General features: G+C 46.4%; 1 protein-coding gene across 1 annotated transcript in view; it reads left to right on the top strand.

The window, feature by feature from the left end:
* The window catches only part of LOC106743384 (cell adhesion molecule 3-like), an 87,522-nt gene that overhangs the window by 32,760 nt on the left and 41,860 nt on the right, over positions 1-12,902 (top strand). Inside the window, exon 3 of the mRNA XM_014617169.1 lies at positions 6,248-6,323. Within this exon, the coding sequence (XP_014472655.1) occupies positions 6,248-6,323 (76 nt within the window). The remainder of the gene's footprint in view (positions 1-6,247; positions 6,324-12,902) is intronic.

Raw genomic sequence — 12,902 nt, 5'->3', positions numbered from 1 at the left:
CCCCCCCGTTGCTTGTGCAAGATCTTCGTCGAGAAGACGATAAACCCATGACAAATAGGCGAATCATTAATTAATTACGTATATTTGCTAATCTATTTCTCGTCGAAATTACGGTAACTATCGAGATTCAGCGGGAATTTCGCGCGACGGATTGCTTCTTAACGTTTACTGCTGCGATTCATCGACGTCGCTAAGGGAATATCACGCTGGATTCACGACGGAATAAATACTACTCCCGTAGTAGATACATTCGCGCCGATGGGGGCACGTGTATACGCACGTGTGTACGCGCTCGTTTTTATCAGAGTTCCGGAAATAAGTTACAGAAAGGTATCAACGGGAGTTTCGCAGCGAGATTAACTCGTTTCGTCATACCCTTAGAAATAGTATTCTGCGCATTGTCTAGGTACAAGAACAACATAAGCCGCGTTAACACGATAATACATAGTCCGCACGGGGAACGCGTGTCTCCTAATGTCGTTTAGAGCAAGAACAAGATAGTTTCGGTGTTGATAAAGTAGCATCGTAAGTCCCTAACCCTTAGAGTGCGAACCACGCCTACAGGCGTTTGACTTATTACCGCCTGTTATTGCTTCGAACAATATAAGGCAACTAAATGAGAGCGCATAATTTCTTCGCGCCCAATCTGAGCGCTGTTAAAAAACTACTTCCTATTGCATAAAAAAATAAAGTTAATCGCGAAATGGCTTGATATTAGAACTCCGTGCCACGGCTCGAGTCGAAATTTTAGTTCTACGTTGATCCTGCAAATTCCGTCGAACGCGAAAGATCAATGAAGAATCTCGTACGAAATCTTGCCTTAATACTGCAAATAGTTGCTTACTGGCCTCCTTGTTGAAGAAACTCGAAGATATTAAAGGAGCTCGAAAAAGCACTCCCTTAAAAATTATTTAATATTCGATCATCTCAATATATTCTACCAGAATATATATAATCAATATTCTTAATTTCAGTTAGAAGTGTATTAATTATATAAGCTTAGTACGGAAAATAGAGAATATGCAATGAGAAAATATTGAGATATAAAATAAAGAATAATGGGGGAAATGGGTGGAAAATATAATACAATTTAATCTCATTTCTTCCCAATTGCAAGATTTTATATTCTGAGGCCAATATTCATAGAGTTGTGAATTATTTCATATTTTTGTGAAATAATCATAAATTCATATTCGACGTAATTATGAATCGTTATTCGACCGTTTCAATCAATATTTGCTGTACAAAATAATCTAATAATAAACACAGGTTGACAAATAATTTGAAATTAATGGAACTATGATTTATCAAATGACGATTGACTACGAATGCTGGCCTAAATTTCGACTCGGGTATCTCGGCGAGTTCATCACACTTCTTAACCTAAGCTAACCTAACGTAACCTCTGCATGGTAAATGATTTAGCACACCATTGATTTAACACACTATATGACGTACCTTTACTCGTGTCGCGGCATCCACCATCCCGCTGTTTCGTCATGACACTTGCACTAACACTCGCGTAGGTGCGATTCGAACGGAGAAATACACGCGATGAACGCGACAAGAGTCCGATGAAATAACTCAAAAGCCGACGAAATATTTTAATCAATCGACGAGAATGACACACCGACGCAGATGTTCCATGTGTACCGCTTGTCGATTCTAGGCTCAATGGCAACACTCCGAAAAACACGCGGCGCGCGAAAATGCGTTCTACCTTCTCGAAGGTCCACTTATGACTGTTGTAATCTCGGCATTCAGTGATAAGCGGCACCGGTTTTCCATCAGTGGGAGGGGATAAGTTTACATTCTTACCCATTGTTTTGGTACTATCGTGCGTGATACTCTCACTGCGTGACATCATGAGCCGGCAGTGACGGATGGTGACTTTCCGGGTCTGATGCTAAAACTATTTCAGGAGCGCCTCAGTTACTGGCAAACAAATAAATATAGGGGACTATAAAAGGGCTATTTTCTGATGAGGGCCATGATGCTGTAGCATCCCCCGGTTGCGAGCTGGCGAATTATAACTCCCCTGTCGATGTAAATATTTCGTTCGCTGTTGAAATATTCAACCAAATTCTCGTCGGCACCGCCATAATTATCATCATCTTGCTTCCGAGCGGCCCGCAGTTTAAGATTAAGATTTACATACGAAAATTATCGCCGGATGCGCCGATTAATTGTTGGATAGAGCATTTCTCTGAAGTCTCTAACATTCTTTCCGGACATCCTCGAAATATTTCATCCGACAGCCAGTCGATATACGAGTATCCGATGAACTCGTCGTACGACGAATGAAATCTTAGCCTAAAAGCTGACCTATGCGAAATTGTCTGTCACGTAACGAGGTATCGTTCTTTCAACGAGTAAATCGACGTGACGTAAATAAATACGGATGTTACGTTCCCCGAATTATATAGACACAATTTCCGGGATGCATAATTTAACGCGCAATTGTTATCATTATTATTACAAGTTATAAGCGCACCGTGTTGTAATTACAAGAAAGCGAACTCCGGATTGCTCAAAGTCCCCGATGCAAATCTCGGCAGAGCCGCCAAGTCATCGTAAGCGGTGAGCGCGTATTCGCTGCCTCGAACTTGGCGGCAGTTTCGCTCTTGAAGAACGACGTCTATGGCGGCTATGCAAAGCCGAATCCCGGTGCAATTAATTCTCCGGCCGAATCGAAGCGCGATTCTCGATGGAATATAATCGGCGCACCTCTCGGCCAGCGTCGGGACCAAAGGTTGGACTGGTCGAGAGCGAGCCGGGATTCGCTCATCTCTCTCGAAGCTGAGATTCGCGCGATTCAATGGTCGCCGAACACACACCGGAAGCGTCGTTCGTAAGCTACGAAACGAAGCCCGGCGATCGGCAAGACACCGACGGTATCGCCCAATCGTCGCGACTCGGCTCGCAAATTAATTGGACATCGAGTTTTACGCTCGTCCGTAGCGCGCTCCGACAATCGGATCACTTTTCCTTCCGACCTGCCGATAGAATAGCGTAACATCGCATCGTTAACGCCAAACCTGTTCGTTATTTCCCGTTTGTACGCTCCCAATTGTGCCGAACGGTCGAATTTTACCTCTCCGGACAATGGTCACGTGTACGGGCACATCTGCGCACGCGTTTTTCCGCTCTGCACGCGTCGCGTTGCCCTCGCATGAAAGCCCTGCTAACTAGTATCCGCGAATGACTTCGTGAAAAAGGGAAAGAGGAAGATTATGAGGAGAGGAACTTTTCGCGCCGATGCGATCGCACACGTCGGAGTTAAGTTCGCGAATGCGGAGGCAATGCCGAAAACGTAGAGAGCGCAGTGTATCGAATCGATTTTCACGATGACGCATTCCCAAAACTGCGCACAGCCCATCGCATCGCGTCGTTGTATATCGCAGAGAGTTCACCCTTATCTAATCCTCTTTGGACGATCTCGAAACTCGGATTCGCCCTCGGACCTACGTCACCCGTTGCTCCTGACAGAGCATAACAATTTCCAACGAGATGAACATTACCAGTTTACCAATTTACTTTGCCGGGTATATGCAGAATCGAGAGGCAGACTCAAGTCCTTCTCCGCCTCTTCCCCACATTCTCCAATTACGAAAGCTCGCGGGGTTCCCGCAGAAAGTTTCGGTTTGCTCGACGTCTCTCGTGCGCGCGTCCCTGGCTAAACTGTTTAGACATGTCCTCGGACGGCCGAAAACTTCCAAGTGACGTTCGAATTTTGGTACTTATCATGTCAGGTAAAGCACCGGAAGCTCCGAAAGATCGACAGGCCAGCCAAAGGGTAAGAAGATAGACGTCGCTCGCGCTGCCGAGAGTCTGAGGAGCGAGCATCGCGTCGATGAAATCCACTTGGTCGCGCTGAAAAGTTACTAAGTCTCAATGATATACGCGTTCTCGAGAGAGGTGCGGTAGTTGATACGTAATAACTTCAAATGAAACTGGCTCCCCGATCGAGCATTTCGAGCGATAAACCTGTGCCATGTTTTGAAATTCACAATACCGATACCTGTGCCACGTTTTGAAATTCACAGAAGTCTTCGTCGATTCAGCCTGCAGCCGATTCCTCCATATAAGGTGTCTGTCGTTAAGTGGGACATTTATCATATGTTTGTAGTTTAGATCAATATGTGAAGAAAAAAGTCCTTCATCATTTTGCAAATAACCGAGCAAATTATTGAGTTATTAATTAAAGTAGCCTCTATTCATGGCCACTTGCGATAATTAATAACTCAAAATTCTGTGTGCTTGTTTGCAAAATGGTAGGGACTTTTTCGTCCACATTGACCTAAATTACAAGTGTACAACGGATGCCCTATTTAGCGACAGGCCGCATCTTCGCGAAGGTGCAACAGAAGGCATCGAAAGAACCGTTCAAAGGATCGAACCACGCTCTATAGAATCTTAAACGTTCTATTTTCCCGCGAGCTTGTGTATGGAATAAACTCAGTCGTCTTTTGTGTATCGCTGCCGCCGTACGAACGCGTGGAGTCTTCGCTTTATTTTACGACGAATTAATATGTAAACGAGATCTACGTCTTACGAACTGTCTACGGGTTACATTTACAAATGCACGAACGTAGAATGAGACAAGACCGTTGTCTGGAATGTTTTAGCCTCCACATTTAATCTGGTACTGAAAATTTTAGCCCGTCTCCGCCTAGGAATTCTCGCTCTTAACCTTTTTGCTCTCTCCACGTTCATTCCCGTCTTCCTGACGGCAACGACGACGACGACAATGACGACGAAGTTAGATACCGAGACCCCCGCTTAGTCGTTGCATGCGCATACTTATGTACTCCGCGCGTACACATATATTCCGCCACGCTAAAAAATACAAAAGGCGAACTTAGACCGTCTGCGCTCGACAATTTCTTCTTATTTATATATCCGGCGGGGACAGAAACGGGAATTGGAAATGTCGAATCGCTTAAACGAGAAACCTAATTTAGCCTTACGTGGAGAGACACCGACTCCGCTTATAAAATAAGGCATATATCACAGATGCCTGAAGGGTAATTCTAAGTTTTAATTAAAATTCCTAAGAATATTTTGTGGAGGAATGATCGACGACGTCAACCGAAAAAACTGACCCGACGGACGGAAGGGCCGCGTATCGCATCGCAAGAAGATCCTCTCCTTCTCGATAACGTAAAGTTTCATTAATGTCTGCGAAACATACGCTTCGTAAAAACTTGATAGTTTTCGACTGGTCGAGCATGGTCGAGAGGTAAGAAGACAAAGGCAGATAGGAAAACGGCGGTAAACCACGAAGAATGTCGTAATAGAGTCTGTCTTCCATTATTTGAGCATCTAGCTCCACTTCCAATCCTCCGGATCATCCAATCCCGGCACAATTTTCCGAGCTTTTCCGACCCTCGTCACTATTGAAAGCTCAAGCCGAAGGTCGACACGAGATACTTCTCCGCGAAAAGATTCGCGGTAGGTCGAGTAACCGGAGTGTCGTTTTTTTAATGGCCCTATTGTGCGCCCGGCAGTGGGTCAAGAGATTTACCGATTTAGGCGTGAAAGAAAGCGCTCCGCATTTGAAAACGTTCTCTACCGAGCTACATATTGGTACGATGAGTAATATTCAAGCGGTACTTAAAAATACCCACTCTTGTCGGCCGGTTTTTGGCGTGATCTAACTCGACGTAACAAGCGAAGCTTTTTGATGGTGCTTTATCCATTTCCGCGAAACTTTAGACGTGTTGTAGGATAACCGAAAAACATGTGTAGGTATACGCGCGCGTGAAAGAATACAATTTTTTTATGACACACAGTTCATCGCAAATTCTGAATTAACGGAAAAAATATAAGGGATTTTTTATTCCGATTGCCCAACGTTATTTGTTTTTGATTGAATATCAACAATGTCCCAAAATATATGGAAAAAGCGATCCAGACAACAATTTCGCGATATGTGAAAAACATTTCGTAATTACTCGCGCGTAGAAAAATAAAATTTCCCTCCCGGAAAGAGCAACTTTTCCAAATACGATTGTGCTATAAGTAGTCGTAACTAAAAAATCATTTTCCGACATTTCCCTAACCGAAGAACGTCTCTCCTTCGTTCTTTTATTATCTGCGATATAATCGAACACTCGTAGAATCGTTGTCTCGCATTTCCGACGACATCGCGTCGATAGGACCCCCGGGCGATGGCGTATATACTCGCAATTGACATTTATGTGATCTCATGCGAGCTCTCTCTCTATCCCTTTTTCTGTTTCAGTCGCTGCTCTGAAGCTACTTCACGTAAATGTCCCGGCATACACCCTCAGGGGCGACGAGGCGACTCTGGAATGCAGGTGAGAATGCTCGCCATAAGCCATACAAACGTCAACTGCTTTTCCGAGCGCGCGACATAGTCGTAATGTCGGCAGTCGTGCGTGTACCTCTGTCAGATTATTGTGCTGCTTTATCGCGACTGTGGTATCAAGATTTTATCACGTAACGACATCCACTTTAAAAGGGTGGGAAAAAACAATGGAACATCCCGGAATTATTTCTCGTCGCACTGACGGAAATACATGGTGTATCCGAAATTATTCATCGAGACATACCATATTCATATTACGTCACAGCGAGACGATAATACGCGGCAAAATTTCTTAACAATGCACCTATTGATTATCCGATTACAGTGGCTTAAAAATTTAGTCTGCTAGCCGACGACTGGAAATAGATGTGTCACTGGCTGACTTTATTTGTCTTCCTGTTCTACTTAAGAAGGTAAATCTCCTCCGTTTCCGAAAATATCCAAAATCCCTCGCCGGATATGTCGATCTAGGAGCCCTTAAGCCCTTATTTAGAAGGAAACTCCCTAAGCTTTAGGCCTGCGACTTACTTTCCATGCTCTTTAGAGCCATTCTACCGTGATCGTTTTTTTTTATTGGGACCAATTAAGCTGAGCTGGCGATCTTACGTTACATCCACGTTTTAATTTCGCTTCAAAATTATCGGTTTTATTTATAATTTACATTTCAAACTCTTCCCCTCTATCTTTTATTCTCGTCATAAATTATAAATCATTTCACACTGCGCATCATCAAACTTAAAGTGACAAAGTATTTATTAACGTTGGTTAAGTAATTTGCAGAAAATTTTAGAGACTTTCAGTCTTTAATTTATAAAAACACGTTCCTCTTGAAATCATTACGCGGAGCATATTTATTAAAAAAAAAGGGGGGGGGGTATTTTTCTCCTCTTTTTTTTTTTGAGAAATTTTCAACATACCCGACAAGTTCGCTCTTCTTTTTTATCCGATTTTTCTCTCTCTTCCTCTCCTGATAAAGCGCTTAATTATTAAAACAACGGAGGGAAACTTGATGTGAAGAGTCAAAGCTTCTTGCCTGCCTTTGTTCATAAAGCATGTAAACATGATCGAGTTAAACAATGTTACAGTGCGCACCAACAAGATGTGTTCCGCTGCTTATCGATCGATACGCACTCGCGATTTTATACGCAAGTGAGATAATGCGCATGCCGCTGAAACAAGACGCTACTTCACCATCGTTATATAATTTCTGCATTTCTCTTCCGGAGAGCACCGGAGAGCACCTATTATACCCCCCTTTCGTTCCGGCACATTCCTGCCTCATTATTTTCTCCAATTACGATGTTACGATTTGATGATACACAAAACGGCGGACTCTTTGTTGGAAAACTCTTCGATGTCCTTTCCCCAAAATTCTACTCTCGGGCTCGCCAAGAACGGTGTGCTCGGTAAAGAAAACTTCTCGAGTCCCCGTATCTTTTTCTCGAGACCTCCCCCGGTAATTAGCACCAATTCCTCCTACTCCCCGCCAGCCCCGCTCGCTCCTCCGCCGGCCGTGATTATGTTAACTCTGCAATCGATAATTTAATTCGTTTGTACTGCTAATAAAGTTACGCCTACGGAAAGAGAGCTCCCAGGGTTAATTCGATCAGTTTTCGAGCGAGCGGCCCGCAGTGTGCGCGATCTCCGGCAATATAACGTTACAGCCGCGAATATAGTAACGATAAATGACCGGCTCGCGGCTGCGGCCGGGGCTCGCTAAATAATTCGTCGGTTATACGGACCGCACAATAAAAGCAAAGTATCGCGACATAATCACTAATGTATATCAACTCGGTTCCAAGCCAATGGGCGTGAATACTCCACCACCGTGTGTGCACAGTGTGCGAGCGAGCGAGCGTGCGGTATGCGGCGAGAAACCATTGCCGGTATTCGTTCGTTACAACATAAATGGTAGATCGTAATGAAGAACTAGACTTCCCGGGGCGAATAGTAGATTTTACACGTGCGTCGAAATCGAAAAACTATACCATCATTGTTGCAACGAGCGCGAAACCGCGCCGCGAGAGCAACGGCTCGTGAACAAATTCCACTTCCATTCGGAATTATTAAGACCGCGAGCGGTATAGCGCTTCGCCGCGGCGTGTGGGAGGGAGGAAGGGAGGGAGAGAGGGATAAGGATGCGAGGGGAACGGAGGGAGATCGAACGGAAAATAGAAGAGCGGTGGACCCGAAGAAACTTCGCGATGTCGATGGATGCGGCCACGGTGGAAGAGACAATACGGAAGACGGCCAAAGGCCTTTTCTCGCATTTACCTCGCTAAGGTAAATCGTGTAAGCGGAACTCATAAAGGCATCTCGGGTAAGAAGCGAAGCAATAAAGTACGTATCGGGTTTGCGGTTTACGTTAAAGGAAAACGATAAATAAAATTACAAATAAAAGTGAAACGGAGAGAGGGAAAAAGGAATGAAAAAGGAAGGAAAGAGGAGAACGAGGCGGGTGGATGGCACGGACGGGAAGTCGCTTGAAACGCGAGTCGGATCGAACAACGAAGAAATCTCGATACTTCTCGAGTCTCTCTCCCTTCGTAGTTTATTTATTTACTCGCCAACGCCGAGATGGGTCCGCACGGGAAAACTTCTCGCCGTACCCCGTCGCCGACGCCCTTATCCTTTCCCGGCCCCGATTTTCTTCCTGCCGGAAAAAGATGCTCCATCGACCTCTAACTCGACCGCGGGAGTCGTAACTCTCTCGCGAGATTTCTCCGCGCGGGCGCAAGTTCTTCATGGACGATCCGAGACGAGTGCGCTACTACTACCGCATGCGCGCACGATAGCGCTTCCTCTCTCTCTAATCTTCCGATCGGAATTCCATCGCCGACGATGATGGCGGTTGCTGCGGTGTCGACGGCGACGGTGGTGGTGGATCGAAGCCGGGGCGAGAAAAAAAGAGGAGAACGCGGAGAGCGAAAGAAACAGCGAGCCGTTAGTCAGCAAAACTCGTTTCACCGGAACGATCCGTCATCGAATATGGGCGGAGAAGCAGGGAGAAGAGGGACCGGAGGGAGCGAGAAAAAGGGAGAGAAAGAGAGAGAGAGAGAGAGAGAGGATGAGAGGAGAGCGGTTCCCCGACCGAAAGGGAGCACCTTGGTGGTCCCCATTGGGTCGACCAAGGGCCGTGGATTTTCCCCTTTGTGTGCTCGAAGACACCCCGAATATATACGTGACAGACACCCTCGCTCCATCTCCTCTGCGCTATTCGCGGGGCGAATGCACAATGGCTTGAGCGGTGCGATTCGCAACGCGAATGACCGAGTCGCATAATCGTCGACGCGATGAGCCACCGGCGGGAGGAGTCGGGCGAGTCGGAAGAGAAACTTGCGGAAGTCTACTTCACTTTTTGCGAATACGTTCATCTCGGATGTGTGCGACATTCTCGTTTGATTCTCGATTGATTCTCGTTTTTCGTAGGCTCGGATTAGCCCCCGATCGATTAGCCAGCCATGTTACTTCAAAGAAATAACACTCGAAGGAAAAATTAGTGTCAATTCACGAGACTCATATTCTCATACATAAGCGAGAATACACAATCTTATATGAGAATAAAACTTGTTACATGAAGAAATTCTATATAGTTCCACTAAAAATGTCGGATTCATTCAAATTATTCAAGAATAATTCCCGTGAACTGTGAGGAGAAAAATATTGGATAAAAAAAACGATATCTTCAAACTGACACACAACGCTTAGTTTGAAAATATCGTTCTTTCTATCCAATATTTTTCCTCTCAATTCATGGAAATTATTCTCGAATAATTTAAATATGATATTTTTCGCCGAACTAGATACAATTCCTTTCGTGCATAAGCAAGTTTTATTTTCACATAATCTTGCACATATATGAGAACGCGAGTCTTGAGTTGATGTCGATTTTTTTTCCGTCTAGTCTCCCCACTAGTTCCATGCTACATAGTGCCTAGGGGATGAACGATCTCGTCAGGCGGATCGATGGAGGATTAGCTTGGACTAACTACGGATCGAATAATGGCGGATGATTAGCATCGTCCGCGCAATCAGGGTCAAGAATTTCCAACGGCCAGCTGCTGTCGATTTATAAGCCCGCGACCCGTCTGCTCCAATACATTTTCACCCTTACTTGACCCTTCGGTCGGACCACCCCCGGCTGCCCATGCCATCCGCTAGATGGATGGTAATTGCATACCCTAAGTTATCACGGAATCGAAGTTTCTTCCGGTAGGAAACGACAAGCTTCACGGAATCTCTATTAGGGAGGCTCGATCGAAGCGCCGCGCGGACGTGTACTGGATATCGTCTAGTCTGTGTAAGAGTCGTGTAGTCACCGGCGTGTAGTCACCGTGTTTAGCCCGCACACGAACGTCCCCCTGACACGAACCGCGGAGTCACCTCTCTCGAGCGGGGGATAATTAAAGTGTAATTATATATTTTAGCGAGAGAGACGAGGTTGCGCGGGGATGGGCGTAATGACGTTTAGTCGACACGTCGTAGATCTAAACGTCGTAATTGATGCGGTGCTTGATGATCATTACCGGGAATATGATTAGTACAAGATAGCGCGGAGACGCTTCTTTTGCGTTTCGTGCTGCGGGAAAATATTTTACGGCACGATGACACCGAATAGCTCGACGATGGAGCGTATTACCTTCCGTTTCTTGCGAGAGAGCTCGGTGAAAAATTCACGTGCACATTGAAAAGCCGGACGGAGAGAATGATTACTAAGGAGACTGGCCCGTGCTCGAGACAACTATCCACTCGTCGACTTGTTTCACAACGTCGAGAGATAAGTCATCTCTCGACGTCGACAATCGTTAAATCCACGCTCGATTCGATCCTTAATCTCATGAAAGGAACACCGCGCTTCCACCGTACACTCGTTCAACGTGTGAAGGTGCGCGCCTCGTCGAAAAACCGCTTCGTAAATTCGCGACCGCGCAAAGTCCCCTCGTGTGTCGGAAACAACGAAACGCATGAAGAACGATGAGCTTGGCCGAAACTCAGCAAACCGTCCGGTAACACGTCGATGACCGAGCCGTGAGTTATTGGATTTCAAAGTTCGGAAGTAAAATTCGTCACATCGACCGCCGGCGAATCGGGGACGGCAGTACGCGCGGCACGTACCGTCGAATTGACTATTGCACTTTGAAACTCAATAACTTACGAACGAGAGCCGGCGCGACGCTGCGATATTGAATTCAAACTTTTCTGTTATTCTTATATGACGGACGATTTATCTCGCTAGAAAACATTTTCTCTTAGACGTCTCCGCGCTGCTAAGACCCGTTTCGAAACGTGTTCTCGCCCCTCGCGCCTCAACGCGCGAGCGCCGCTTAAAATCCCTCTCTCGGCGCGAGTACATCTCGTGACTTCGAGATTCGCTGCTCGTTAATGCTATTATTATTTCAACCAATGCGTCGTCTCTTATATTTCACCGTGCAGAGATTTGTGCGCGCGTCATTATGCGTTCATTCATTATCAACACGTCAATTTACGGACAACAGCGATGTCGCGTCCGGCAGCCCGACGAAATGCGCGCGTCGAAACAAACAGCCGGATATTTTTTCACGCGGATTCCGTAAAACATCGTGCGCGATGCGGTTGCACGTACGTCGCGTGAAATACTTCGTGTTAGTTAATCTGCACGCGTCCGCTCACACGTTTCCCTCCGCGATGTATCCGCAATTTGGACAAGCATGCGCGCGGAAAGGCACGAACGAGAGGTGACGTCCGTTTCTTTCCTATTTCCCGCCCGCTGAAAAAGACGCGGGCGTAAACAGTGTTCCCGCCTTCTCCAATACCTGTCGCCGCATTCCCGGAATATTCCGAACGTATTTTTCGAGGAAGCGCGCGAATTCGTTGCTCCAATTAACACTTTCGCCGCGCGCGGGAAATACCGCCGGATGTAATACCGCATCGGCGCGGCTTTTCCGCAACGTTATTCGCCGCGGAGCGTATTTGCCGGAGGAAACAATATGCTCCCCACGTAACGTCGTAAACGAGACTGTGGAAGCGCGCCAGCAAATTGGAACACACCCTTTTTCCACCGGTGTCTCGAGAAATCGTGGAGAAAGTGGAGCGCGTCGTCCGCCCAGGTGCCCTTCGATCGGCGACCCTCTCGCGCGCTTTTAACCCCTTTCGTACCTCCCCCGAGTACGACGCCGACTATCGACTATCGCATAAACCGAGACACTTCAGCTTTTTAACCCGCTCGTTATTTCGCTTCGTATTTTACAAAATACCATCCCCTCTCCTCCGGCCCTCTTCACGTGTGTTATCGTGCTTGTTTCCGCGGCACTTCCGGTTCGATCTTTTTAATGAGCCCGTGTACCGGGAGAGGAGGGGCGGTAACAACGACGCCCGTATCACGAGCATTAATTGGATCCCACTCTGCCCAGACAGCTGTCAAGGAACTCGTAATTGAATTTCTGAAACATTAATCCGACTGGCAGACCGATCCAACGGCGGCGAATGAAATCTTGAGACAGCGCGCAAGAGGGAAAGTGAGAGAAGGATCGGAAAGACGGAAAAGGACGAGCAGGTGGAAGTAATCGCACTCGGTCCCCCCCCCCCCCCC

The sequence above is a fragment of the Dinoponera quadriceps genome, unplaced genomic scaffold (assembly GCF_001313825.1).
Source record: "Dinoponera quadriceps isolate SergipeBrazil2010 unplaced genomic scaffold, ASM131382v1 scaffold616, whole genome shotgun sequence".
In the NCBI taxonomy this organism is placed as follows: Eukaryota; Metazoa; Arthropoda; class Insecta; order Hymenoptera; family Formicidae; genus Dinoponera; species Dinoponera quadriceps.
This window is presented reverse-complemented; position numbering and strand designations above follow the sequence as displayed.